The sequence below is a fragment of the Microcebus murinus genome, chromosome 18 (genome assembly GCF_040939455.1).
Source record: "Microcebus murinus isolate Inina chromosome 18, M.murinus_Inina_mat1.0, whole genome shotgun sequence".
NCBI classification, from domain to species: domain Eukaryota; kingdom Metazoa; phylum Chordata; class Mammalia; order Primates; family Cheirogaleidae; genus Microcebus; species Microcebus murinus.
In genome coordinates, this window is record NC_134121.1 from 58540496 (window position 1) to 58567419 (window position 26924).

At 62.8% G+C, this 26924-nt stretch overlaps 2 protein-coding genes across 2 annotated transcripts; one reads left to right on the top strand and one right to left on the bottom strand.

Annotated features, from left to right (window-relative positions):
• Positions 1 to 854: 854 nt before the first annotated feature.
• AANAT (aralkylamine N-acetyltransferase) lies at positions 855 to 2951 on the top strand. The gene is made up of 3 exons (XM_075994780.1): positions 855 to 1026; positions 1239 to 1393; positions 1741 to 2951. The coding sequence occupies exons 1-3, from the start codon at positions 864 to 866 to the stop codon at positions 2044 to 2046; spliced, it is 624 nt and encodes a 207-aa protein (XP_075850895.1). The 5' UTR covers positions 855 to 863; the 3' UTR covers positions 2047 to 2951.
• On the bottom strand, positions 2948 to 26924 carry RHBDF2 (rhomboid 5 homolog 2). Its single transcript, XM_075994779.1, has 19 exons — positions 26840 to 26924; positions 15568 to 15752; positions 12205 to 12375; positions 11282 to 11409; positions 10581 to 10776; positions 10291 to 10494; positions 9221 to 9349; positions 8743 to 8861; positions 8435 to 8629; positions 7507 to 7618; positions 7203 to 7277; positions 6858 to 7019; positions 6419 to 6528; positions 6244 to 6307; positions 6053 to 6147; positions 5734 to 5809; positions 5449 to 5549; positions 5127 to 5280; positions 2948 to 4125 (listed from the first exon to the last, which is right to left on the bottom strand). The coding sequence occupies exons 3-19, from the start codon at positions 12352 to 12354 to the stop codon at positions 3706 to 3708; spliced, it is 2490 nt and encodes an 829-aa protein (XP_075850894.1). The 5' UTR covers positions 12355 to 12375; positions 15568 to 15752; positions 26840 to 26924; the 3' UTR covers positions 2948 to 3705.

Sequence of the window (26924 nt, forward strand, 5' to 3'; positions counted from 1 at the left end):
CAGCCTTTGGGAATAGGAGCTGCCCTGCTCGGAGCTTCTAGACATGGGGAAAAAGGTGGCCACCATGGGGCTTTTTAAGTGTGTTTGAAGGCGAAGGGAGGGACGGCCTCCTCTAAGGACTGCAAAGATGCAGGGTATCATGGAGAGAGACAAGGGGACTCCATGAGCCGGGCGCACGGGGCTGGGGGTGTCTTGTGCACCCTCTGTGTCTGCTCCTTCCTATCCTTCCCCAGACCCACTGCAGCCCCCGACTCTGTCTAGCCTCCCCGCCGAGTCCTGTGTGTGCATGGCCCAGTCTGCGGCCAGCTGGGTCAGTGCGGAGTCTCCCTAAGGGACCCCTTGGACTAAGGGGCTTTTTCCCAGGACCAAGGGCTGAGGCTTCCTAAGAAGCTCCCAGCCAGATCGTCTTGCACCCAGAGGACAAGATGTCTCCCTCTGGGAGGTAAGACAGACCACACGGATCGCAGTGGGGGGGGCCCAGGTGCCTGCCCACCAAACAGTTGCTTTAGAAGTGGTCAGAGGAGGCTCATGCCCTCCCTCCCCTCCCTCTGCCGGCACCAGTGTTGGGGTGCCCTGCCCATGACCCCCACCGTCTCTGGGCTCAGCTGCACCCAGAGAGCATCTGGGATTTGCAGGGGCTGCTCCACGTGTCCTTCCAGCTTCAAGGGAGAGGTGAGAGAGGCCATCGTTTGCAGTCCCTGGAAACTGCCGCAGGGGCCAGGCACCTGGGGAATGTGCCTATGGCTTTGGGGGCTGGCCCCACCCCAGTTCCGCTACCGGAGGCCGGATGCAGCACCTCCGTGGCCTGCCTCCACGGAGATGAGGCCCACACCCGCCATCGCTCTTCCCCAGCAGGTGCCAGGATGTCCACCCAGAGCATCCACCCCCTGAAGCCCGAGGCCCTGCGCCTGCCGCCTGGGTTGCCCGAGTCCCCAAGCTGCCAGCGGCGCCACACGCTCCCTGCCAGCGAGTTTCGCTGCCTCACCCTGGAGGACGCCGTAAGCGTGTTTGAGATTGAGCGTGAAGGTGAGCAGCCCACGTGGGGTCGTGGGGGAGGCTCCTCTCTGGTCCGGTTGTCCTGTGGAGACCCTTGAGCCTCCTGTCCATGGAGGCTGGGTCCTAGACTGTGTGTGTGTGTTCAAGAAGGGGGGAGGACTCAGGTGCAGGCACCCGGGAGGGGCAGGGGGGGACATGTGGCAGTGAATGGAGTCACCCCTCCCCCATGCCTCCTGCCGCAGCCTTCGTCTCTGTCTCGGGCCTCTGCCCCCTGTACCTGGACGAGATCCGGCACTTCCTGACCCTGTGTCCCGAGCTATCCCTGGGCTGGTTTGAAGAGGGCCGCCTTGTGGCCTTCATCATCGGCTCACTTTGGGACAAGGAGAGACTCACGCAGGTGAGGATGGGGTGGGCTGCAGCGCCCAGCTCCTGGAAGGCCTCTGAAGACAGGGGTCCACCAGATGGTGGGGAGGGGGCCCAGGGGTGGGATTTCTTCCTCCACAACCAGAGAGAAGAGTTCACCACGGGTCCCCTCCCAGGGCAAGATGCCCTCCCCTCCGGGTCTTCAATAAGTTTCCTCCGCAGGGCTGGAGGTACAGCTCCTGATTTGGGGCCCTCCTTGGGTGGAAAGGGGGCCCTGACAGGTGGCACTCAGGGGACACTGCTCTTGGCCCAGGCCGGGTGGTTTGGGGGGGAGTGTGTCAGCAGAGGTGACCCGGACTCACATCCCTCGCTTGCCTCCAGGAGTCGCTGACGCTGCACAGGCCTGGGGGCCACACAGCCCACCTGCACGTGCTGGCTGTGCACCGCACCTTCCGGCAGCAGGGCCGGGGCTCCATCCTGCTGTGGCGCTACCTGCACCATTTGGGTGGCCAGCCGGCCGTGCGCCGGGCTGTGCTCATGTGCGAGGACGCACTCGTGCCCTTTTATGAGAGTCTTGGCTTCCACGCCGTGGGCCCGTGCGACGTCACCGTGGGCCCCCTCACCTTCACGGAGCTCCAGTGTTCCCTGCGGGCCCAGGCCTTCCTGCGCAGGAACAGCGGCTGCTGAACCGGCTGCCCACCTGGGCATGGGAGACACGGGCCGGCCGCCTCTGTCTCTGCCCTGGGCTAGTGCCAGCACGGCTGAGCACAAGGGGAGACTGCCGTGGGCGAGTGGGAGGGGAGGGGCAGATAAAGCCAGCCCCAGCAGCTCAGAGTGGAGCGCGTGTCCCATCTGTCCTCGTGAGGCCCTCTGCACCTCCCGCATTCCAAGCTCTGTGCCGGCTGGGCTGGTACACAGGGACACCGGGAGGTGTTCTCAGGTCCTGCCTTGTTTCCTCCTGTGGGAAGGAAGCTCAGCAGCCAGGCTGCAGCTCACAGGAGCCTGGTGCTCGGGACACCCCTAGAGGGGGAGGCTGGGACAAGACAGGGAGAGGCAGGCCTGTGAGATGGCAGTAGCGTCGGGCAGGGGACTGAGTGCAGGGGCCAATTCTGAGTGCAGGGGCCACCCCCTGGGCACCTGCTGTGGCCCACTCTCCCCTCCTGCTGCCCTGCAGCCTGGCACTGGCTCCACTGCCCACAGCAATGAAGCGGGTTCACCTGCTGCCTCCCTGGCAGCTCCCCGGTGTGCTGGAGGAGGGTTGTGGTGTGGGGGGGGGGCTTCAGGTGCAGGGAGGGCTTGGCCCAGCTGGAGTGGTGGCCAGGTGCTGAGCTGCTCCCCAGTGCTGTCTCTGCCAGGGCCCAGACAGCCCCCTCCCTGCCCAGGAGCCAAGGTGGGGGTGGGACCCCCTGAGGCCTCCCATGTGACCCCAAGCTGGTCTCTGGACCAGCTAAATCCCTGAGAAGCCCCGCAAGTTTTCCACTGTTCCCTGGGCCAAACCACTGCCTCTGAGCTCCCTGTTGCATGCCCCTCATCCCCCAAAATCCCAGCTTCATTCTACCTGAGGTCTCCAATTAAGACAACACTTCCATAAAGAATATCATTTAATACACTTGAGACACCGTCCATACAAAGTTAGCGTTACTTTTTAAAAATTAGGACCATAATATAAACTGGTCAACAACGGGCCCGACTGAGCCTTGAGCACCCTGGGGTGCAGGTCCGTCCTCCCAGAGCAAGCTGAGAGGCGGAGGCTGGTACGAAGGGAGGGCTGGGGCGGGCAAGACACAGCCTCTGGCTGTCAAAAACAAGCAAAGCTCTCGGCATCCATCCAGTGTGTCCTTGCGTGTTCTCTGCCTGAGACTGTGACCAAAGCCTCTTCCACGGTGTCCCATCTGGGAGCCCTGTGGGTGGGCTCAGGGCAGAGGGACAAGGAGAAACAGGAAGGGGCCATGGTGGGCGTGGGGGGCATCCAGCCCTGGGCTCAACCAACCGAGGAGCAGCCTTGCCCCTGGCGAGGACATGCTCGTCATAGAGGGGGAAGGCACCAGCAGGGCAGCAGCGAGGACCCGGGGCGAAAGGAAACCGGGCCCCAGGACAAGTGCCCAGCAGGGGGAGGGGGCTGGGAACCCACAGACCTCACTCCCCAAGGAACCCGCTTTTATCGGCCATCTCACGCGGAGTCAGCCTTGCTTGGCAGGAGGTCACCCGGGCCCAGAGCCCAGGGCCCCCGTCCCTGGGCCTTTGGCGTGCGGGACGGGGCTCCCTGCGGGCGGGCAGCCGTGGCGGGCACAGACCCGCCTTGTCAGTGCTCTAGGGGTGGCAGCCGGGCCCGGGCCCGGCCGGCGGTCAGTGCAGCACCTGGTCCAGCTCGTACTTCTCGCAGAAGCGGCTGGTGAAGGGGAAGCAGGTGAGGAACTCGATCCAGGGCCAGTTAATCGGGTAGATGTAGAGCCAGAGCACCAGGGAGGCGAAGAGGCCGGCAAAGGCCAGCAGGGACACCAGGATGAGGGCCCGCTTGCGGTACTTGTCGCTGGTGCCGAAGGTGATGTAGGGCAGGAAGGCGAAGGCCAGCAGCAGGCCGCTGAGGAAGCCGAAGATGTGGGCGATGTTGTCGATCCAGGGCAGGAGCCCGCAGACGAACAGGAAGAGCACGATGCCCGAGAGGTTGAGGAAGGCCTTCCAGGGCCGCTCCAGCAGCTGCCAGCTCTGGAAGAGCTCCACGAAGAGGCAGGCGAGGAGGCCGAACTGCGAGCCGGCCGGGCCCACCTGCGGCGGGAGGGGACAGGTGGCGCCTCTGGGTACCCGGGCTGGGGTCGCCCACCCATGAGCCCTCCTGGCAGGGGTGGGGACCCCGAAGCTGTGGGGTCGGGGGCCAGCTGAAACTGCCAGACCAAAGCTGGGCCTGCTCCGCCCATCCTTTCAGCAAAGGCTGAGTGCCTACTGCGTACATGCCCGGTGTGGATCAGATATAGTAAGCACGGGCCGGGCGCGGTGGCTCACGCTTGTAATCCCAGCACTCTGGGAGGCCAAGGCAGGCAGATTGCTCGAGGTCAGGAGTTCGAAACCAGCCTGACCAAGAGCGAGACCCCGTCTATACTATAAATAGAAAAATTAATTGGCCAACTAATATATATAGAAAAAATTAGCCGGGCATGGTGGCCCATGCCTGTAGTCCCAGCTACTCGGGAGGCCAAGGCAGAAGGATCACTTGAGCCCAAGAGTTTGAGGTTGCTGTGAGCTAGGCTGACGCCACGGCACTAGCCTGGGCAACCAAGCGAGACTCTGTCTCAAAAAAAAAGATATAGTAAGCCCGACAGACAAGCCTGCCTGGCGACACACAGTGGGGAGGGGACGGACACTGAACAAGGTGACAGAGACTCGGGTTGAACTGATCTAGAGACTGCCACTTCCGTAGGTCAAGGACGGCTGCACAAGGGCAATTTCGTATGGCTCGAGCTATAGGTATGGTGGGGGCAGGGTTATGAAGACAAACAAGGCAGAGAAGACTGGTCTGGGAAGGTCTCGTTTCTCTGGAGGTGACCCAGGGCATGGAGGGGTCAGAGATCTCTGGGGGCTCAATAGCATCACTGTTCCCTGTCACCAGTATTTAGGGACTGGCCAACAAGCCCCCAGCTTAGCTGACCATCCACTGTTGAGCCTGGCAGGGGAGGGGCCCTGTCCCTCCGGCAGATCCGGGTAGGTGGGGCACATGCCATAAGCCTTCAGGCCATGGAAGGTCCTTTCCCGTCCCCTGTGTCCCTCCCTACCTCTGCCCGGTACGGGAGGAAGATGGCACTGGCAAGGTTGCCGGTGATGCCGCTGAGGATGAAGATGATGGCGATACGGTGCCAGCCGGCCAGCTTCTCCAGGTCCCGCAGGATGGTCATTTGAAAGACCACGGACACAAAGCAGTGCACCACGCTGGGGGTGGGATACACACGAGGTGTTGGCCTTCCCACACCTACCCACGGCCACCAGCCAGGCCCTTCAGGAGCAGCCTGGCTGGCGGCCCTGGCCCAGGAGCCTTCCTCTGGGGGGTCCAGGTGGGTGGCCATCCCAGGCACCTGGGGGCAGAGGGGAGACTCGTACCCAGCATGCAGGAACAGAGAGAGCCAGAGCCTGTAGAACTGATCAGGAACCTCGGGGTTGAGGAAGGGCAGCAGCCCACACACTTTGTCCAAGCAGTGCACCTGGAAGGGGGGTGGCGGGATGCGTGGTGGGCAGCGCCCCAGGGAACAGGCTGAGTCTGGGGCCCCAATGTGGGAGGGAATGCATCAGCCCTGGTCCTGGTGGGCTCCAGGCTCAGCTTCCTCTGCCTGGGCCGAAAGCCCTCGCTCCCCACCCAAGGCGCCCGCTGGGCCTCGCCCGCCTCACCTGGGAGCAGAGCGTTGCTTCCTCGTGGAAATAGCCGTGCATGAACTCACAGTATTCTCGGGTGGTGATCTCACAGCTGGGGAGGAGGGTAGTGAGGCCAAGGGGGCGTCAGGGCCCTGAGGAACCCCCGCCCACCTCGCCCGGAGCCCAGCGCCTGGCTGCAGCAGGCATCGCTGGCAGGAAGGGGCTGCTCTTCTGCAGAGACCACGGCTCTGGACGGTTAGCAGAGGGCATTGGCCCAGCTGGTGGGGTGGGGACACAGGGCCCGCAAGGAGCGTGGCTCTGGGGAAGTGGCGAGCAGGGTGCCCCTGGTGCTCACCTGCCCTTGGTGCCGATGCAGCAGGGGCGGCCCTTGATCTCGCAGTCCACGTGCAGGAAGCCCGTGTGGTTGCTCTTGGCCTGCTCCGTGCAGATCTGCCAGGAGGGGCACCATGGGGTGGGCCTGTGTGGCAGGTGGACCCGCGTCCCCGCCCTTCCCAGACCATCCTCCGCCAGGGGGCATGCAATCACCGGCCACTTGGTGATGTCGTCGGGCCAGATGTGGGCACCACTGGAGGCGGGCTCCTCGCAGGTCCTGGAGGCCAAGGTCAGATTAGGCTGTGGCTCCCCGGCCTGCCTCATCCCCCCACCCACAGGCAGCCCAGCCGTGGGCCACCTTGAGACCCCGGGCTGCTCCAGGCCATACCTGGGGTCCTGGTGGCACACAGCCCCTGATGTCCGCTTCTGGCCCAGATCGGACTTGTCCATGGGGGGCCCGGTATCATCCTGCCACTTAACGAAAGTGGCCAAAGTCTCCTGGAGGGTGGAGGAGGCTGGTCATGCGGGGCAAAGTCATCCCTGTCGGAGTGGGCAGGGGACCCTCCAGGACGAGGGCTTCTCCCATTTCCCCAGGGCTCAGGCCCATCTCTAGACCCCCACCCCACCTGCCACTCCCCAAATCAGCTTTCACCTCTCCGGGGCCGGGGGAGGTCAGCTGCGATTCAGCAGCTGGGTCTGCGTGGGGAGCAGGACTGAGGAGGGCAGGCAGGGAGGAGGTGGGGACGTGGTCACTGCCCTCCCAGGGCCCCTCCCCCAGCCAGGGCAGGTGCAGGAGCAGAGTCGGCAGGGCTGGAGGCCACCCCCACCGAGCAGTCCTTGCGCTGGGTCTGGATGCAGCCCGAGTGGTCGTTCTGGACGCAGCAGCCCGAGTCCCGCTCCAGGTCTTGCTCCCGAAGCACCAGCTGCTCGATCTGCTGGTCCTTCCGGATGCAGGGCGAGAACTTGGCTCCCAGGTGGATCAGGTCAATCTGGGGAGGGTAGGGTAGGGGCGGGGGAGGGGAGTGAGCTCAGGCCCCAGACCTGGGAGGGGCCCAGCACTCCACCTCTGCTCCGCTGAAGGGGCCACTGAGCATGCGAGCAGCCCGCCTGCCCAGCTAGGGGGGCAGGGCGCAGGCCTCCCGGCTCAGATGTCCCCCAGTCCCAGCCCTCACCGAGCTGGGGCCGACCCAGAAGTTCTCCTGCTGGATGTACTTCACGCTCTCGTACACGCCTTTGTTCCTCAGCACCTGTCGCAGAGGCCGTGCAAGGGAGGCGTCAGCGTGGTGGGGTCCCTGGGCAGGGTGGGCGAGGGGTGGGATGGCTGTCCCCAGGGTGGAGCCCCCAGGAAGGGGCCCAGCTACGGTGAGCCCCGAGCACGCTCCCGCTTGGCCAGATTGTTGCGGTGGGAGGGATTCCGTGTCCACAATGCTGAACCTCCTTCGGGGGCTGGGACGCCCTGGGGTCTAGCAGACTCACCAGCTGGGTGGTGACGTGCTGGGCAAAGCCCACGGGCGCGATGCCATAGGTGCAAATCACCAGCAGTGTGATGATGATGTGGACGAAGGTGAGCCAGTAGGTGAAGTAGGGCCTGGGGCAGAGGGTCGGGTCAGCCAAGCGCACCTCTCACCACGACCCTCAGTCCCGGCCACAGGGCCACACCCAGCCCGGGCACATCGGGCTCCCCGGCCCCTGCTCTCCACTTCCACTTCCCGCCAACTCATCCCACGCCAGAGCCAGGTCTAAGGTGCACCTGCAAGCATCCCTCTCCTGGCTTAATACCCTCGGGCGGCTTTCTACAGCCCTTGGGATAAGTTCCCAAAGCAGAGCCTTGCTGCACCTGCCTACTCTCCAGGCTCTCTCCATTTCCTGGAACAGGCCACGCTCCCTGCAGCCCCAGGGCCTCTGCACAGGACGGAACTCCTGTTCACCTGACTGCACCCCTCCCCACAGCTGTTCACTCTCACTCTTGCACTCCTCCTGGCCACTTCCCACACCTGTCATTACTTGCTTTTTTTGTAATTTGGGGTCCAATGTCTATTGGGTCACTGCCAATCTCACACTCTGCAAAAACTGCCCTACCCAGCTGGCCTCCTCCCTCCCCCCCACCCAGACTCAGCTTCTCTGTGACCCACCCTTTCCCCCCTGCTCCATCCCCTTGGGGCTCGGAGGCGTTCAGTGAATGTTTGTTGACTGCTGTCTGGGAGCCGGGCTCGGGATGCAGCCCAGTAGTGGGGGTGGAGGAGAGGCAGCAAGCACCCAGGGCCCTTCCTGGGGCCTGGGCATGCTCCCCCAGGACAGGCTGCACCTTCGAGCGTGTCACTACACTTCTGACCCATGGGAGGTGCTCGTGCAATGCTCGCCGTGTGAATGAGGGGCGCTCTGGGGGAGACGCGGCCGAGCTCACCGGTGGCTGTCGAAGCTCTCCAGCTGGCGCTGCACGGTGCTGCTGATGCTGCGGCGGTAGCTGCGGTTCAGCCAGTTGCCCACCACGCCCAGGCCGTAGTGCCGCCTCTTGCGGTCAAAGGCAAAGTGCTTCACCGTGGAGGCGATGCGCTTGCCGCGCCTGGTTGCGGGCGCCGAGGCTCGGCCACTCTCCTTCCTAGTGGGGACGGTGGGTGGCTCTCAGCCAGGGGCTCAGGGCCAGGGTAGGGCATGGGGACGCCCCCAGTCTGGGTGGAGGGGCTGGAGGAGGGATCCTGCCCCAGCACTCACGGGGGGACTGAAACCCCGTCGGGGGAGACAGGGGAGGCTGAGCGAGGAATCCCTCGGAAGTAGCTGGCAGAGAGCGGGGGCGACTCGAACACATCATCAGGCATGGAGCTCATTTCTTCCTGGGGTGGGGACACAAGAAGACAGTATGAGGAGTCACTGTCCCAAATACAGCCCCCAATGCAAGAGGAGGACAAGGCTGGACAGACAGGTTTTTGAGGATGGCGGGGAAAGCCACATGCCTGCCGGCCGTGATGGTGACTTTCCCAGCTGGCACCCCGTGCCCCACCCCAGGTCCCCGCTCTGCCCGACAGAAAGATGGGGGCCCAGTAGCTCCACGCACAGCCACACCCGCTCCCGCCAATGGGCTTCTGGATCTCTCAGGGGCTCCTGGCACAGTACGATCAAGACCAATGTCACCTCTCCCAGCTCCCAGGCCACCCGTCCCTGCTGTCCCCAAGGGCCCACACCCCATGCTTGCCTTACTAAAAAACGAGGAGTCAAATGTGTCTGCCCCATCGACCGCGTCCTCCTCCAGGAAGCTGGGGTAGGCGAAGCTGCGTTTGATCACCCGGCACCGCTGTCCGGTGGCATCCAGCACGGGGCGCCCCTGGGCAGAGGGCAGAGACACAGGCATCAGCTCCAGGGCCCGGCCACCCTGGCACCCCCTCCACCTGGGGACAGAGCCTTGCGGGCGAAAGGAGCTCCTGAGAGCAGAAGGGTGGGGAAAAGGGCCCGAGCATGCCACCCTCACCCTGGTTTGGAGTTATCTCCTCCCGGGAGACCTCCTGTCCCTCTGGCTTGGGCAGCCGGCCCCTGACCCTCAAGGCAACCTGCATTCTCTATGTCCTATACCCTCACTTCTGGGGCTTGGACCATGTCCCTCCAGTCCCACTTCTTGGTACCTTTCTGACCCCATCTCCTGCCACTCCTCCCATAACCAGCCTTCACTAAAACCACATCAAACCACCTGCTGCTCCCTCAAAGCACCACGCTTCCTCCTCCCTCCAGGCCTCTGCATAGGCCATTCCCTCGGCTGAAAATGCTGTTCCCTCACTTCCTTCCCTGGTGAATGCTTATTTTCTGGGCTCAGCTCAATGTTTTCCCTGACACCAGCCCCTCTCCTGAACTGACCACCCTGAATGGTGGCATCTGCCCTGCACCCTGGGCTGGGAGCTGAGCCAGGGCAGTGACTCCAGCTCTGTACCCCCATGCCCAACATATAGCAGGGGCTCAGTACACGTGGGCAGGCGAGTGGCAAGTGCACGCCTCACTGCCCGCCGCCCAGCATGCAAGGCCGAGCAAAAACCAGCTTCCGAACCCAGGCAGCAGTGGGGCACGCAGGAGGGAACCAGGCCGGAAGGACGCAGGCCTGGCTGGGGAGCTTCGGGGTCCCTCTCTCTGCTCCGGGGGCCCAGGGCACCCACTATCCTCGGCACAGAAGGCAGACCCCAGGGTGAGTTTTAGGGGGTGCTATGAGAGTGGGAGGAGGGACGGCGGGGGACACGGGCAGAGGTGGTGGGGGGGCGGCCTGCAGGAGGGGACCCTCACTTTGAGGAGGGCAGCGGCAGCTTGAAAGCTCATGTGGGCCACGGACATCCTCTTGCGGCGCGGCAGGTGCGAGTAGCCAGAGCGGACGCTGGTGAAGGAGGTGAGGGACAGGACCCCGGGGGTGAGCGGCGGGTGCGGGGCGTGGGGCCGGTCCACCTCGTCCGGGTGGCGGAACGCCCGGCCCCGGGCCAGCGGGTCCACGATCTGGAAAGGGGGAAGGTGGTGAGCGGGGCTGATGGGGGCCCTGGGGGAGGCCGCCTGCCGCCCCTCCCCCAACCCACGGAGCCCACCTTGGGCATCTTGCAGGGCTTGGGGGACTCGGTGCCCTGGAAGGACGGCACCTCCTGGCTGAGCAGCTCCAGGTCCCTCTGGCACGAGGCCTTCAGGCGGCCGTAGCGCACGCTGCAGTGGTGCAGGCTGCGGCGCTGCCAGTACTGCCGCTTCCCCTCCCAGTCGCCGCTGACCCCGAACCACTGGGCCGTGCCCCTGCGGGGACAGGGCGGGTGGGCGCATGCTTGCGCACGCCTGTGCGCAGGGCGTGTGCGGGAAGGGTGGCAGCGTGTGTGCACCCAAGTGTGCAGGGGAAGAGGCTTGAGGGCACTAGCACATGCGTGCACCCGAGGGCCTGCGGGGGAGGTGGAGACAGACCAGCCTGCCCTCCAGCCCCCTGAGTTGGAGCCCGGTGACCACATGAGCAGGAGCAGAGTGAAGGCTGGCTGTGAGGAGCTGGGCCGGGAGGGCCCCGGGAGCCCCCTCACAGGGCAGTGGTCCACCTCCAGCTCCTTGAACCCCCCTCAGCCTCGGCACTGCGACTTCTTGCGAGGCCTCAGTTTCCCCAGATAGCCACGATGTTAGGTTCTGCAGGGAGACGTAGCTCACTAATGCCTGCCTGCTCCTCCCGAAGACGGGACGCAAGGCGCAGGCCCAGCGAACGTCCAGGCGCCAACGGTGCACGGGCTGCTGGGGGTGGCCGGGAGGGTGGGGGGCTCACTTGCGGATGCTCTGGGACAGGGAGGCCTGGCGGCGGAAGCCGGGCGGCTTCTCTGAGCTGCTCTCCTGCCATCGCGTCCGCGGCTCCTGGAGGCTGATGCTCTTCAAGTAGGCTGGGTTCTTGGGCCTCTGCGGGGTGGAGCGGGAGGGCAGGTTGCGACACGTGCAGCCCAGGTCCCCGGCTGGCTCTTCTTTGGCCTCCCAACGTGAAAACCCTGAGAGCAAACCTCAACCCCGATTTACAGCTCTGAGCTGCTTTCATTCTGAACTTAAAATCACCATTTCCTCAAGGTTTTCAGCCAAACCCCGGCATGCATTCCCCTAGCTGCTCATGCAGCGCCTCCCACTCCACGTGACGTCCGCCCTGCGTCCGCAGAGCGCCGCTAGGGCGCGCGGGCGGCGGGAACATCGCTCCCTTTATGCCCGGGCCGCGCGGGAAGCCCACGCTGTCAGGAGCCTGCTTTCAATGAGCTCTTTGTGGGGCAAGAGTCCAGCCTGTGGGAAATGGTGACGCGTCTTCATCTTCCCAGAGGAGCCAGGCGCAGCAAAGGCAGGCTGCTGATGCTGCATGCAAGACACTGTCCCCGTTCACCTGGGTCACGGACGGCCCCACCCCTCAGCAGGGACACCCGGGCTTGGGCCTGGGAGACGAGATGAAAGCTGCCAGGGCCCAGGTTCGCCTGCAATGCAAGCCCTTTCTCGCGGCCCGCACTGCCTGCGTCCCCTTGGCCACAGCAAGACGAGCCCTTGCATTCGGGGCCTCCATCCCGGTCGAATTTCGGGCCTAAGAAGGAGGGGGTGCGGCCTGAGCCCGGCTGCACGGCCGGCTGTAGCTCAGGAAGTGAAACTATCGGAAAGGAGTCACGTGCCCACATGTGTGACCTGTGGCCGGCCGGGCCGAGAGTCCCCCGGCCGCCCCCTTACCTCAGGCAGCATGCTGTCCTGCTCGCCGGGGGCCTGGGCCTCTCGCTCAGGGGGCGGGATGGTGATGGACAGGTTGGGTGGCTTCCGGCTCTGCAGGCGGCTGCTGGACACAGAGGAGCGGCTCCCGCCATTCTTGTCAGCCGAGGCCATGGTGGGCGGGAAGCAGCAGGGCTGGATGGAGACAGGGAGAGGGGCCGTGGGCGGGGGTGGCAAGACCACAGGAGGGTGGGGACCCTGGTGACAGGGCAGGCGGCCAAGACTAAGAACCAACCTGCCCAAAGCTGGCTCAAACCCACCTCCAGGGACTAGACCCAGACTGAACCTGGGGAGGGTGGAGTGTCATGAGGTCTATGTCTGGCTGTCATTTGTATTCCAGACCCGAAGGGGTCCGGGAGGTCCTGGACACCCCACCTCCTGCCATTTCTGGTCTCTCTGCTCCAGGCAAGAACCGAACCATCAAAGGAGCACGAAGATGAAAGATGTGGAGTGACCTTGGCTGCCTGGCCGGGGTAGGCCAGGGGGCCACAGGGCGGCTTCCTGTGCACCAAGGGCCCTGCCTGTGACCCCGGGGCAGGGCTCGGGGGAGGACAAGAAGGCCCCCGGGCGACCTGGCACCCCGAGCCACTGACACGGTGCCCACAGCTCCGCTGGGCAGGGAGGGGAGGTTCTCACGGGAGGGGTCCCTGAGCCCAGGGGTCCCTGAGCAGCAGGAAGTGGGGCTCAGTCGGACTCCGCGAAAGAAGAGAGCTTCCGTCCCCCATGGCTACCCAGCTCGTTTTTCAAAGATAAGTGAAACTGCCACCTGTTTGGTACTTTTTTTTCACAGTGGGAAAACAGGTTATTTTAACAATAGAAATGACATGCACTCATTGCAAAAAAAAGACTCAGAGGTCCATAATGCAGAAAGTGAGGTGACAGCATGCCCCGCCTGTGCCCCCTTCCTCTGGGGGCGCCTTGCTGCGCCCGGAAACAACACAAGTACTTAAAAATTTCACACGCACTAAGACCTTTTCACCTGCAGTGTGGACATCCATCCCCATCAACACAGACAGACAGACCTGCTCTAGTTCTTCTGATGATTGCAAAGATTTCGTTGAGCGGAACACACCAAGGTTCATTTAGTTTCCAAGTAACTTACTTAGTGTGTTTCTGGCACTTTTTTTTTTTTGAGACAGAATCTCACTTTGTTGCTCAGGCTAGAGTGAGTGCCGTGGCGTCTGCCTAGCTCACAGCAACCTCAATCTCCTGGGCTCAAGCAATCCTGCTGCCTCAGCCTCCCGAGTAGCTGGGACTACAGGCATGCGCCACTGTGCCCGGCTAATTTTTTCTATATATATTAGTTGGCTAATTAATTTCTTTCTATTTATAGTAGAGATGGGGTCTCGCTCTTGCTCAGGCTGGTTTCGAACTCCTGACCTCGAGCAATCTGCTCACCTCGGCCTCCCAGAGTGCTAGGATTACAGGCGTGAGCCACCGCGCCCGGCCTTCCGGCACTGTAGACGTGTCTCTGATGTCGCAGCAGACACCCTTGCCTGTGCCCTGTGTGCCTGTCCCAGTATTATCACAAGACACAGTCCTAGAAGCACAATGGCTGGGTTGAAGGGTAAATACATCCCGAATGTCAGTGGATCTTGCCAAGTACCCCACAAAGAGAAGGTGGCAATTTACCCGATCGGGGGCTCTTCCGTGTGTGCCCCGAGTCCCCAGTTCCCCTCTCTGCCCACCAGAACTCACACCCTCTGCCTGTTTCACTTTTCATTTCGGCTCTTGCTCTGACCCGTGACCTTTTCCTGCTAACCCCCAGCTGTTTCCTCTCCCCTATGTCCCAAGGTTCCCAGGGCAGGTTTGGTTTCTCCTCCCCTTGTACAAGGCCAGGGACTCCACGCCCATCTTCTGACGTGGGTCCCAACCTTGGGTGTGCAGGGACGGGGGGAGGCTCAACCGGGGGCCCTTTGGCGTCGGGGGTGTGGGGGGCTAAAGCGTGGGGGACCCACGCAGGCAGGGCAGCCGGGTTTATTCTGAGTCCGCCCCGCCTCCACCAGAGCCACTGTCCTCTCCCACATAGGACCACGCCTGTCCCCCAATTCCTCTGCCCGCTGCCTATCGGACCCCCGATACTGGCTTCTCCACACGGCAGCTGGGGTCGGCTTCCAAAGCAGGAGTCACCCCATGTCACACCCTGCCTAACACTGCCCAGGACTGCCCGTCCTCATTTGAAGTCCAAACGTCTCCCTGTGCTTCCAGGCGCTCTCTGCATCTCCTCCCGCTGTCCTGCTTCCCCGACCCAGCCCCTCTGCGCCCCCCTCGTTGCCTCAAACTTGCTGAGCTCTGCTGGGAAGTGGGGTGGTCGCGTTTGCTGGTGGAAAGCGCAGGCTGGACCCCCGCGTGGTCTGGCACCTGCTGTCGGGGGAGGGTCAGACAAGCCCATGCCCCTACGATTCGGGGAATAACAGTCCCTCCCTCCCTCGGAGAAGGGCTTGAGGATCAGATGAGCAAACGCACGACCAACACTCAAGCGGTGTGTCCACTCAGAAAGGCAGGACCGCGTCTACGCCCATGTCGCCCTGAACACCCGGGAACGCGTCTACAGCCATGCCACCCTGAACACGCGTGGTCTCGTCTGGTCTCGAAAGAACCATAGGAACACCCACGGTGGCACTACGCATCAGAGCCAAAAGGTGAAAACAACCCAAACGCCCGTCGTAGGAAGCAGGGACACACAAAACACGGCAGAGCCACGCAACGCCGTACCGTGACGCCGACACAGGCTACGGCGTGGATGAGTGGAAGGAGCCGGTCACAGAAGGCCACCTACGGTGACTGCATTCATATGAAGGCCCACACTGGGGGCCTCTAGACACAGGTGTAGACTGGTGGTCGCTTAGGAAGGGGGAAGGGGGTGACAGCTAAAGGGTGCGGGATTGCTTCTAGGGTGACGAAAATGTTCTAAAATTGGCTGTGGTGATGGCCGCACAACTCTGTGGATATACTAAAACCCGCTGAACGGTACCCTGCAAACCAGTGAAACCAATGGCGTGTGAATTACATCCCAATAAAGCTGCCAGGCAGGCGCTCCGCAAACGCTGGGCCTCGGTCTGAGCCAGTCGCTCCTCCCCGCCCCCCGACTGTCCCCACAGCGGAGAGAGCAGCTCCTTCTCATCCTCTGGTCCTCAGGGCAGCCCCCCGCCCCCGCCCTCCTCACCCCCCTGGCTCCCACAGTCGCCCTGTGTCCTGCAGCATTCCCGGCTGTACAGCCAGGAGAACGCCGGCGCCCCCACCCCCAAGAACCAGTATCTGCTGAAAGGCAGCCGCCCGCAGCAGCCAGTGCCCCGGGTCCAGCCCACCCGGCCCCCAGCTTCCTACCGTCAAGGTCTGGGCTCGGCCCACGGATTCCCGGTCTTGTCGAGAAGGTCTTCAGAGCATGTTCTTGTCCTCTCTTCGCTGTACAGATGCCACAGGATCAAACTCTGTGGACAGGAGGACGGACGGAAGGACGGGCGGGCGGACGGCTCCAGGTCCAGCAGGGCAGCTTCCTGGGCGCTCTCGGCCTGCAGGGAAGGGAGGGCAGGCTCCAGGGGGCAGGCCGACCATTGGGCCTTTTAATCCTCCTGGCCTCAGTCTCCCCACCTGTGAACTGGGGATAACCCGCCTGCCCTTCCTTCCCTTGGGAGGGAGAAAGGAGAATTGGAGCAAGGGCCCTGTGGCCAGGCAGCCGGGCAACGGCTCATAAAAACACGGCTCTGGTCTGGGAACCTGCTTGGAGCTGGACGTCAAGTCACGACGATTCCTGTGCTGTTTTCCTGTTTCAGTATTACTTGGGTAGAAACATTTAACTTAAAAAAATCTAGGAATTGTTGGCCGCCTCCTGATTCAGATTTATTTTCGACTCGAGGCAGCCAGATATTTAAGGCAGTGTTCAAACGATCTGCAAGTGCTTTGCTGTTGTTTTATTAATAATTAATTGAGGTGAAATGCACACCCCATCAAATTAACCATCTTAAAGCAAATAACTCAGCGGCCTTCCTGCCTGTCTTTAAGAAGCCTGTGTGGGGCGCGCTCCGCTGGACAGCAGGGGACACGGCAGATCCTGCTCTGAGCAGGACCCCAAGAGGGGCCGAGAAGAGCAAGAGGCCGGGCAGGTTAAGTCCCCAGGTGCGCCAGCCTTGCCCGGCCCTTTATAAAGTGCTCCGTTCCACTGCGTCCTCAAATCGCCCATCGAGGCCGACATCACCATCACTGCCACCTCACAGAGGGGACGGGGAGGCTCAGAGGGGTTCAGTAACTTGCCCAGCCTCACACAGCCTCGAGGGGTACAGCCGGGGCTCCAGATGTCTGGCTCCAGGGCCTGAGGTTTCCTCAGGGGTCAGAGACATCCTTCCCTCAAGCTGGGGGACACTCGGGGCTGGGAGACAGCCCCATCCTTGCAGGAAGCCAGAACAGAGCGCAGCCTGGGGGAGCTCGGCCTAGCATGTCATTGCTTTCCAAACCACGCTCCTCACGGGCCCCGGGCTGCCCAGAGGTGCCTGTGGGGCTGCAGTGGGACAAACCGAGACTCAGGGATGGGCCCGGGCCCTCCTCTGACTCCATCCAGCAGGGCCCTTTGCACCTTGTGTACCAGAGCTGGCACTTTGGCTGCTGGAGCCCTGATGGTACAGCTGGCAGAATGCTGGGTGCGGAGGGGGGCACCACGGAGAGAAATCCTGAGGCGGAGCTGGGCCTGGGACGGCTCCTGCTCCTTCAAAGCCAGACCAACAGTATCAGCTGCACTTCCTTCCACCCCAAAGTGCCTGACCCCGCAGCCGGGAGCAGACGGCCCGGCCGTGTGCAATGAGGCCCTGATTGCAGGTTCTGAGCCTGGTTGGCTCTGATAAGCCCAGGCAGCCACACGAGGACACCGCCCGGGTGAAGCCGTGGCCAGCACCCCGAGTCCCTCGCCCACTCTGGGGACAGCTCCAAGCAACGGCCTCACCTGGGGCCTCTGTGCGGAAAGCTCCCAGCTGGACCTCCCCGGGAGTAGGGTGCAGTGAAAGGGCATCGGGAGGGCGCTGCCCTGGGAAACCGCACCAACGGGGAAGCGAGGCAGCAGCGGAAGGAGGCTGGGGCGAGGGTGGGGCCACCAGGCTGCAGTTAAGGCCACCAAGGAGGCGTGATCTTTCTGGAACCCAGAGCTGACCACACCTACCTGGAGTCAGCACTTCAGGCCTCCCCCACACCCCTCCAGGCAAACCACGTCCTCCTGGGGCTCCCCAAGCTCCCGTCTCCTGTCACCTGAGGCCTTGCACCTGGCACGCCAGGCTCTACCTTGCCTGCCTAGCCAAGCCCTACTGCTCCTTTAAGGAAGGTAAAATGTCACCTCTTCCGGGAAGCCTGCCCTGTCACCACCAGACAGAATCAACTGTTTTCTCATCTGCTCTCTCACAGGGTCCTGCAGATCTGCCTACGTGTAGGTGTCCCCTACTCGACCCCGGGTGGCACAGAACCCGGCATTCTGCTCGCCCCAATTAATGGCTAATTGAGCAGGAGACTGGTGAGAAGGCATAGGTGGCTGGGGATGGTCGGTCCACATTGGCCCCAGAGAGCAGGCATCCCCCCAGTCCTGCAGCTAGCCCTGGAAACAGCCCCCAGTCTGTGCCCACTGCAGGGCCAGGATGGAGGAGGCTACGTGCTGTCCTAGCATGAGTCCCCAGTGGGACCCCCCTCAACACAGCCCAGACTCCCCCTCCTGAGGCCAGGCCATTCCAGCTGGGCCCCCGGCCTGTTGTGCCACTGGCATCTATGCCAAGCCCCTGCTGGGAGGGGCAGGCACAACCCCAGGCTGAAGGAGGGGAAGGGTCCCCAAGAGAAGTGGCCTGACCCTGGAGAGCAGGGTGGGGCTGGTGGGGCACATTTTGCTGGGAGGGAGCAGGGCGTCTGGAAGGGCTGTCTTAAGCACAGAGCACACCAAGAGTCCTGGGAAGTAGCCTGTGAGCAGCTTCACCCCCTGGGCCTCAGTTTCCTTCTCAACTAAGCAAGGGAGTGGGGCAAGGTGCTGACCCAACCTTGACATCCAGGAAGTCCGTAAAGTATAAAACACCAACTTCGCCCCAGCCCCTCTCCACCATGGAGGGGAGGGCCTGTTCCTGAGACCCCGGCTTGCGCAAAAGGTGGGGGGCCAGGAGCCCAGCCCCTTGCTCAGGGCTCAGGACCGTCACACCCACTCTTGCGCCAAGTCCGGGGTGTGGAGGAGCACATGACAGGGACCAGGCAGAAGAAAGCGCTGGAGCCTTGGAGCTGCCCCACCCAACACTCATCATCTCCTGTCCCCAGAAGTGCTTGCTCACTGCAGAGGAAATGGTGACATCCTGGGACCAGGCTTCCTCTTGGCCCGCGGTCACATCTGCCACTCTTGCTAAGATCCTAGTCTTGCCTCCGCACCTAGCCCACGGCTGGCCATCGCCACCTGCCCATGGAGGGTCCTGGCTTCCTTGGGGCCACGTGCCCCAGCCCCAGAGTAGCAGGAGGCTCCAAAGGGTGCTGGAGCTCGGGGCTGGGGGGAGAGGGGGAGTCAGGATGGGACAGGCTGTATATCCTCCTCCTTTGGGTCAGGCCCAGCATGGGGGTGGGGATGGCAGATCCAGAGAAAATGTGAAGTGCAGAGTTCAGATCACCCCAGCGTCTCCACGGGTTGGGACCTCTGCTTCCCACCCTGCCCGGGGTCAGGGCCACCCCCACTCCAGACAGCTTTCGAGATCGCATAACCCAGGCAGCAACAGCCAAGATCTGGCACATATGACAGAAATGCAGACTCAGAAACCACGGGAGGCTGCTGCCCAGAGAATCCGGTTTCCCCACAATGGGTGGGGCTGGGCGCTCCCAACCGAGCCCTGTGCCAGCCACACAGCCAGTGTAAGCAAGGGCTGCAGGGACCCCCGCCCCACCAGGAGGCCTGCTGGATCCTGTACTCCTCCCTCGTTCTCCCCTCCCTACCTGCAGTTCACCTGTGTTGAGGTGTCTGGCTCGAGTCCCCTTTCTTGCTTTCCACCTGCCTGCCACCAGCACCCCCACGCTGGCAGGTTGCTGTGGCCTTGCTAATGGCAGATGCATTCCCCACGAACCCTGGGCTCTGCAGACTTTATGGGTCAGGGCAGGGTGAGAGCATCACCTGCAGCCCCAGACAGAAACAGGCAGAAGCTAGACAGGAGGGCCAAGCCTGTGCGCGGCCAGAAATGGGGACAGAGCAGAGGGAGGGGCCCTAGGACAAAGAGTGAGCAACCTGCTCCCCTCCTGAGAGGAAAGAGGGAGACCACCCATTACCATTGGATGTGGCCAGGTGACTTAGGGGACCCTCTGTGCAGAGGGGCTGAAGTCCCCTTTGCAGAGGAAGTTAGGAAGCCGCCACCTGGCCCAGAAGCCACTTCCAGCCTGGCTGGGGCTCTAGAGCTGCTTGGAGGCCACCTGGTGTCCCAGAGAGTGGCGGTCAGGACAGCAGGGGGGCGGTGCACTGCCTGGACCCTGTCTTCTCCCCAGCTTCTCTGCCACAGAAACCGAAACTCCATCTTCCCTCCCTGTGGCCCTGCTGGGAACCGCGGCATTTTTAGAAAGCGGCAAAGAGGAAGCCGGGCCCTCACCACTGTGCACTCCCCAGCAGACACCCTGGTTCTGCTGACCTCGGGGAGTTCTCCAGCCATGCAGCGCGAGGAATGACAGCTCTCGGAAAAGCTGCCCTCTCGGCCCATATCTCCCCAACACGTCCCCAAGCTGGCCCCCGCAGAGCCAGTGACTCAGCCCTGCACACTCCTTGCCCAGGGCTAGGGGCCCGGCTGTCGGTCTCCAGGAGCCAACCAGGGGTCTATGGGCCCTTCCCCCCGGCACCGCTTCCCCAGCAGCTGGGGCTGGTGGCAAGTGGGTGCAGACACGCACTTAACCCGCTGGCAGGTGCTTCTGCCCGGCAGCTCCGTGCGAGACAGAGGAAGAGCAAACCGCCTGTGGGTTCCCCAGATGCCCTGTGAACCCAGACAGCCCTCGGTTTCTTTCTCCCTCTCGCCCTCTGAGCGCTTGCCCCAGACTCAATTCAGAAGATCAAGAACCGGAGGTTCGGGGCTTGGCCACCCACTGACTCCTCTGGGCTCCCCCCGACCCAGCTGCAGAGGCTCGGACGGCCCAGGCCGACCACAGACACGGGAAGCGGGCGCTGGGCTCCAGGAGCCGCCGAGAGCAGGGTGTGAGGGTGTGGGCCCATGCGTGTGTCTGGCAAGGGGGACACATGATGACCTAGGAGCGGCACAGACTCTGACATCCAGCCGATCTTTCTCAGGACTAGTCGCCAGCAGGGCTGGCAGAGGTGTGACTGTCCCCCTCCTCTGCTGGGGTCCCTGAAGCCACGATGCAGCAGCTGCTGGCGACACGCAAGGGCGGGGGCGGCACAGGCAGCAGGAGGGCAGCCAGGCCACCCAACACGCACAGAGCTGGCCCCCCGCCCCCGTGCCCTCCCACGGGCCCCTCTGGAAATCTCTGGATCCCAGAAACTGCTGGTGGGGGCAGGATACAGACGCCCTTCCACACCCAGGCAAGCAGCAGCAGCTCCCAGAGCCTGGGGTTCGAGTGCAGGTTGGGGGACCGAGGAGGGAAGGGAGCAAGCGCGGAGGCCAGGTCCCGAGGTGCTCTGCCCAGGGCCTGCCGCATCGGGGAGGCTGCACGTCACGCCCCAGTTCTGCTGCTCCTTCCCCACGCGGCGAAGGGGGAGAGGCCAGATGCCAGGACACTGGAGGGTTCCTGAGGAGGTGTGTGTGCATGCGGGGAACCACACCAACACGGGCTGTGTGGACCGCATCTTGCTCCAAACACACATGGAGCGTCGCCTCTCCGGTCCCGGGAGCTGGGCTCTCACGGGTCCTTGCAAGCGCAGTGGCTGGGGGAGGGGGAGGCCCGCTTCATTTCTGCTGGCGGCTCCTCGACACCAAGGTGTGACCGGCCCAAGGTCTGTCCTGGGCTTGCAGGGTGAGTCCACCCACTCCCACCCGCCTCCTCGTGGTCTGGCTCCAGAGAGTGAAAACACTGCCCAGTGGGGGGAAAGGAGGCATAGGCCCAGCCCCAACCGCTGTGTGATCTTGGGCAAGCCACTCAGTGTCTCTGAGCCTCAGTTTGTCTGTGCATAAGATGTAAGACCTAGGTGGCCTTGTCACCATTCATCGGGCTCAGCCCAGGAGCACGTTCGGCTGAGGGACAGAGTCTCCCCCTATTTTACAGAGAGGCCAACACCTCGCCCAGCTGGCTGATGGCTGCCCTGGGTCCCCAGCTCGATGCTCAGGACAGGGCGCTGGGTGTCCTCACTTCTGGAGCCCCCAGCAGGGAAGGAACATGCCAGGCAAACACTGCAGCTTGTAAACAGTCATTAAGGAGCTAATAAACCTGATTTCCCAGAACCTTGCCCCGGGGCTCCTTGCTTCCCAGGGAGGCTGGGCCCAGCCCTGGTGGCCGCCAGGGCTCAGGGCACTTGGACAGCAGCCCATCCAGGTGGCTCACCTATGTGGGCTGGCCAAGCCACCTGTGCTCAGCCCCACCTCACTCGGAGGCAGCGTGGGGCCCTCTTGTTGAGGAATGAGGAGGGCCGGGGGGCAGAGACAGGACTCCGACCTGCCTTGGGCACCTACCTGCTGGGAGACTTTGGGCAGGCTGGCACTGCTGAGCCTGTCTCCTCTGCTGTGAAATGGGGTGACACCCCACTCACAGGCAGCAGTGGAGATGACAGGAGGTCGTGAACGTACAGCACCTGGCACACAACCACAGCTCAGCTGCAGCTCCTTTTATTCCTGGCCCAGCTCTGCCACCAACGCTCACTTGGTCTCTACATCTAGCCTCAGAGGTGACAGATCTGTATTTGACAGGTGGGGAAACTGAGGCTCAGAGACTAAGTCACCTGTCTAAGGTCTCATGGTTGGGGAGAGGTGGGGCCCTGACCCCAGCCAGGGTCCTGTGGTCTTAGCCCCCGGATTCTGCAGCGTCCTGCCACCCCGGACCGAGAGGCGCAGTGGCAAAAGGAAAAGGCCAGGGGTGGGGACGTGAAGTTGTCCGGATGCTGGGAGCCAGCTCTGGGTGTGCGGCCTTTGACTCACAGACCCCTCCCACCCCCCAAGCACAAGTGACAACACCTAACCGCTTGGGTAGCACTTCCCAGCTTACCGAAGGGCTTTTACAAACATTATCTCACGTAATTGAGGCTGAGGGTGAGAGGAGGATGTCATTATCCTCCCCGGCTGACAAGGTCATAAGGGGCTCAGGGGAGGCCTTCGGTTCTAAGTCCTGCTCCCACCCCAAACCCCACGGCAGGTCCCCAGCCCTTCTCTTCCTGGCCTTCTTGTGGCCACATGGAGGCAGTGACCTGGGGAGGGGGAAAAGGTGCTCCTTGCCAGGGACCTGGGGCAGGAAGCCATCCCTGCGCCACCTAAGGATGCCGTGACCTGCCCCCAATACCATCAGTGACACACACGCCGGCAGGCAGGGAAACCCCTGGGCGGGACTGGCAGTGCACGCCCAGATGGAAACCCTCTCTCATTTCCCTTGGCCACCAAGGCACCGAGGTCTCCCCTCCCCAGACACAGCCACTTCTACAGTACGATGACAGCAGCACTGCCGCTCTGTACGCGTGTCCTCGCCTAGTCTCCCAGCAGCCCGCGAGACTGGGCCTCTGCCGTCGCCAAGTCTGTGCCATCGACAGGCAGCTGCACCAACAGAAGTGGCCCCGGCCGGGCGCGGTGGCTCACGCCTGTAATCCTAGCACTCTGGGAGGCCGAGGCAGGTGGACTGCTCAAGGTCAGGAGTTCGAAAACAGCCTCAGAAAGAGCGAGGCCCCGTCTCTACTAAAAATAGAAAGAAATTAATTGGCCAACTAATATATATAGAAAAAATTAGCCGGGCATGGTGGCGCACGCCTGTAGTCCCAGCTACTCGGGAGGCTGAGGCAAGAGGATCACTTGAGCCCAAGAGTTTGAGGTTGCTGTGAGCTAGGCTGACGCCATGGCACTCACTCTAGCCTGGGCAACAAAGCAAGACTCTGTCTCAAAAAAAAAAAAAAAAGAAGCCCCAATACCCTTATCGTGATGGCCCCCTGGTGCTCCTACCAGGGCTGGGCACTGGGCTGAAAGCTGCACATGAATCACCACTGCATACAACCCTCCCAAGTAGACTACTGTTACCCCACTCTACAGCTGTGGAAACTGAGGCATGAACTTTTTTTAAAGACAGAGTCTCGCTCTGTTGCCCAGGCTAGAGTGCAGCGGCATCATCACAGCTCACAGCGACCTCAAACTCTTGGTCTCAAGCGATCCTCCTGCCTCAGCCTCCCAAAGTGCTGGGATTACAGGTGTGAGCCACCAAGCTTGGCCAGCATGGACTATTTAAGTGAGCCCATGCTACTGAGCACACTTGTAGACCACTGAGCCTGCCAGCCCCTGGACCTGGACGCTTGGTTCCCCAAGCTTGGAATCACCCCCACCCCCTCTGCCAATCACAACACTCCCCTGATACTCCAGGCCCGTGTCCCTGACTGCACGGCTGCTGGCACTGCCCACTTGGCTCACACCACTTTCCTAGAGGGGCCAGGGTGGCACTGGGCCTGGAACTGCTTTCTAGCAGCTTTTCAGCCACACAAACAACTCACGTCTGGGCCCCCAGATAAGCATACTGAAGGAGGGAGGGCGGACACAGCGGCTCTCTGTACTTCCCTAAAAATAAGAAGAGATGAGTTTTTTTATACCTGCTTAGTTCTCAGAGGGAGGCAACTGTGACTTTACGGGCAGCCTGGGGAAAGCCCTTGTTCCGCCTGCCTGCGAGGAGCCCTGTGTCCCCAGAGCTGCCCCAGCCTGGCCGCCACGCCAGGTCAGCCTGCACTCAGGCGCTGACGTCCACGCCGCCCCTCCCCCGGCCTGGCTCAGCTGGATAGGAAACTGGGAGCCGCTTCCCACAGCGCAGACGGTGCAGCTGTGTGAGCTCACTCTGGAAACCCCCTGGGGCGGCCGGGCAGCGCCAAGGCCTGCTCCAAAGTGTGTGGCACAGAGACCCCAGGGGACGCGTGTGCACCTGGGAGCCAGGAGAACGCACACACCTCCCCTGTCCCGCGCCACAGGCAGGCAGGGGGCAGGCAGGGGGCAGGCGGCTCCTCCAAGCCACCCCGGCACTAACAGACCCTCACACGTCCACGCACATACAGCCCCTGCCGTCTCCTGCTCCCACGTGCTATCTGTCTGGGGCAGAGTTTACCCAGCACATAGAACAGGAACCTCGGCAGAGACGCCGCAGACGTGTCCAGCGCTCAGCCCACAGGAAAGGCAACACGACTGACCCCGGAGGCACCCTCCACCCTCCAAAGCACTTGTGGGGTGATTTACTTATTCCTCCTCTTACAGGAACAGGAGTCCCCCTCCTGGGCAGGGGGAGAGGGAGAGACACGGTACAGCAGGTACAGCCAGGTAGGAGTCACCCTGTGGTTTGTTTCCCAGGCTTTCAGGCCGGGCCTGGGGGTGGACAGCTGGGGTTCAAACGCTCACTTCCTAAACAACTCTGTACAAGTCTCGGTCTTGTGCCTGGAGAGGCACGCGGCAATGGAGCCAGTGTTACTGGTGCTTGTTCAACTGAAAACGTGGGAGTCTCACTTTGGCCTTTTATAGTTAAAAGACTGTAAAAGCCCCCAAACCCGATCTCAAACCAGAAACGGCCACCTTGCTCCACCAGGGTTCCCAGGCCAGGAGGCTGGGTCCAGAAGGGAACAGGGTGGGCAATGGCTCTGCAAGGAAATGGGACGGGAAGGCAGCAGGGTGGTCCAGGCTCCTGGGCATGGACAGAGCTGCTTCACCTGACCCTCTCCCATCATGCCAGCCACCCACCCCATCCCCAGAAAACTGGGAGTACATTCCTAAGCCCAGCTCAAACGATTCCGAGTCATCCCTACTGGGGGCCATCTGGCCTGCGGCTCCGATGTCTTCCATCTCTCCCTGTTGCCCAGCTAAAGCCACGAGCAAGGGGTGCCCTGTCCTACCAGCAGCTGGGCCCACCCTGGGCTTCTCCTCTAACCCGGGGTTCCCTCTTTATTACAAGATGGAGGAAGACTGGGGAGCCACCAGGGATCAGGAGGCCTGTTACTCCTTGGATGTTATTTTCCTGGTGTAGTTTCCTGGTGTGAGTTCAGACGGGAAACTTGCAGCAGGTCACGTGGTATTGGGCACCCATGCCAGCCTCAACAATCCAGCTTTGGGAAAATCTATGAGAACAGAGATCACCCCCTGCCCTTCCTCCACCCCCAGGGACATCTGAGCTCAAGGGCTGCCCCAGCTCAGCCTTCCTGGGAGGCTGCCCTTGGGTGAAGCACTCCAGGCCTGCACGTAAGGGGGCCCTATTCCCAGCCCCTCCTACACAGCACGCAGCCCTGCTTCCTGCAGGGCCGTGGTGAGCAGGAAAGAGGGCAGCTCAGGAGTACCCTTGCCAGGGGAGTGACTGCTCTCACACCTCCTTACCTCTTATCTCATGTAGGTTTATTTCAACTCCTCCCCTAACCACTGGGGAAACTGAGGTAGGCAGGAGAAATGAATGAGAAGCAACCTGATGGACCAGGTGCTGTGGCATAGCACTATGAGCTGTTGCTGGATGATTCTTCGTCGTGGGGGAGGGGGCTGTTTACCAGTATCCCGGGTCTCTCCCCACTACGTGCCAGTAGCAACAACACTCACTCCCCTCCCAAGTGCGTGACACCAACTCGTGTCCAGACACTGCCGAACAATCCAGCGGCAAAGTCGCCCCCTCTAAAACAGGCCTCGGTGCCCACCCCTGCCCCACAAAGAGTGACAGTTGCATAAGACAGATGCTGGGCTTATCATCTTACCAGCCAGTGTCACACACAGGGGGCCCTCAAGCCAGCGGTTTGGGCAGCAGCAGCCACCCCACAGGTAGGGTCACACACACCCCACATCCACCCTATAGCCCCAACCCTTCAGCCTTCTCCCTGAGTCTTTCCAGTCGGGCAGGGGCTGAGACCTGGGTTCCCTCTCTGCCCTGGGCTGGTGGGGGGGTCTGTTCCCTAGGAGACCAGGCCCTCTCTATCCAGTAACCAAAAGCCCCGCAGTGGCATCCAAGGGGGCCAACCTTCCCAAGCCCGGCAGTCCAGGAGTCAGGGCTGGGTGGTCCAGCCTTGCTGAGTGAGCCCGCCCTCCTCCATGCCCCACCCCCGCACCTGTTTCCACCTGGGCGAGGCTCCAGGCACAAACTCGCCCGGTGCCCACCCGGGAGGAAGGGGAGACGAGAGGAGGCTCTGAACTCCGGGCACTTCTGGGACCAAGGCGGGGCTGCCCGGTCGTGCCCGGGGGCAGTCCCCTCTCTTCCTTCCGGGGCTTTAAACTTCTGCCCGATGGCCATGCCCGCACCTCTGCCGACTCGCGGCCCAGGGCTCGCTTAGGCGTCCCGTCCGAGCTGAGCCCAGGGCGGGCGGACGCGCGGTCCGCTCCGGCCCCCGCCGGGCCACGTGAGCCCCGGGCGCGCCGCGGGCACCCTCCCCGGCCGCGCGCCGCCGCCCCGGGGGGCTCGGGGCGCTCGGGCACAACCCCGGGACCCCCGCGGCGCCCCCGGAGCCCGGCCGCCGCGAGCGCGGCCCCGCCCGCCACCCCGCGCTCACCTCCCTGCGGCCCCGGGACGCGGCTCCGAGCGGCGCGGCGGGCGGCGGGGCGGCGGCTCCTCGGGGGCGGGGCGCCGGGGCCCCG

Excerpts from the sequence above, each read along its gene's own strand:
- RHBDF2 (XM_075994779.1), bottom strand. The coding sequence starts at position 12,354 with ATGGCCTCGGCTGACAAGAATGGCGGGAGCCGCTCCTCTGTGTCCAGC. Across the intron at positions 11,410-12,204 it reads AGGACAGCATGCTGCCTGAG|AGGCCCAAGAACCCAGCCTA; the intron begins GTAAGGGGGCGG and ends TCCACCCCGCAG. Across the intron at positions 10,777-11,281 it reads CTGTCCCAGAGCATCCGCAA|GGGCACGGCCCAGTGGTTCG; the intron begins GTGAGCCCCCCA and ends CTGTCCCCGCAG.
- AANAT (XM_075994780.1), top strand. The coding sequence starts at position 864 with ATGTCCACCCAGAGCATCCACCCCCTGAAGCCCGAGGCCCTGCGCCTG. Across the intron at positions 1,027-1,238 it reads GTTTGAGATTGAGCGTGAAG|CCTTCGTCTCTGTCTCGGGC; the intron begins GTGAGCAGCCCA and ends CTCCTGCCGCAG. Across the intron at positions 1,394-1,740 it reads ACAAGGAGAGACTCACGCAG|GAGTCGCTGACGCTGCACAG; the intron begins GTGAGGATGGGG and ends GCTTGCCTCCAG.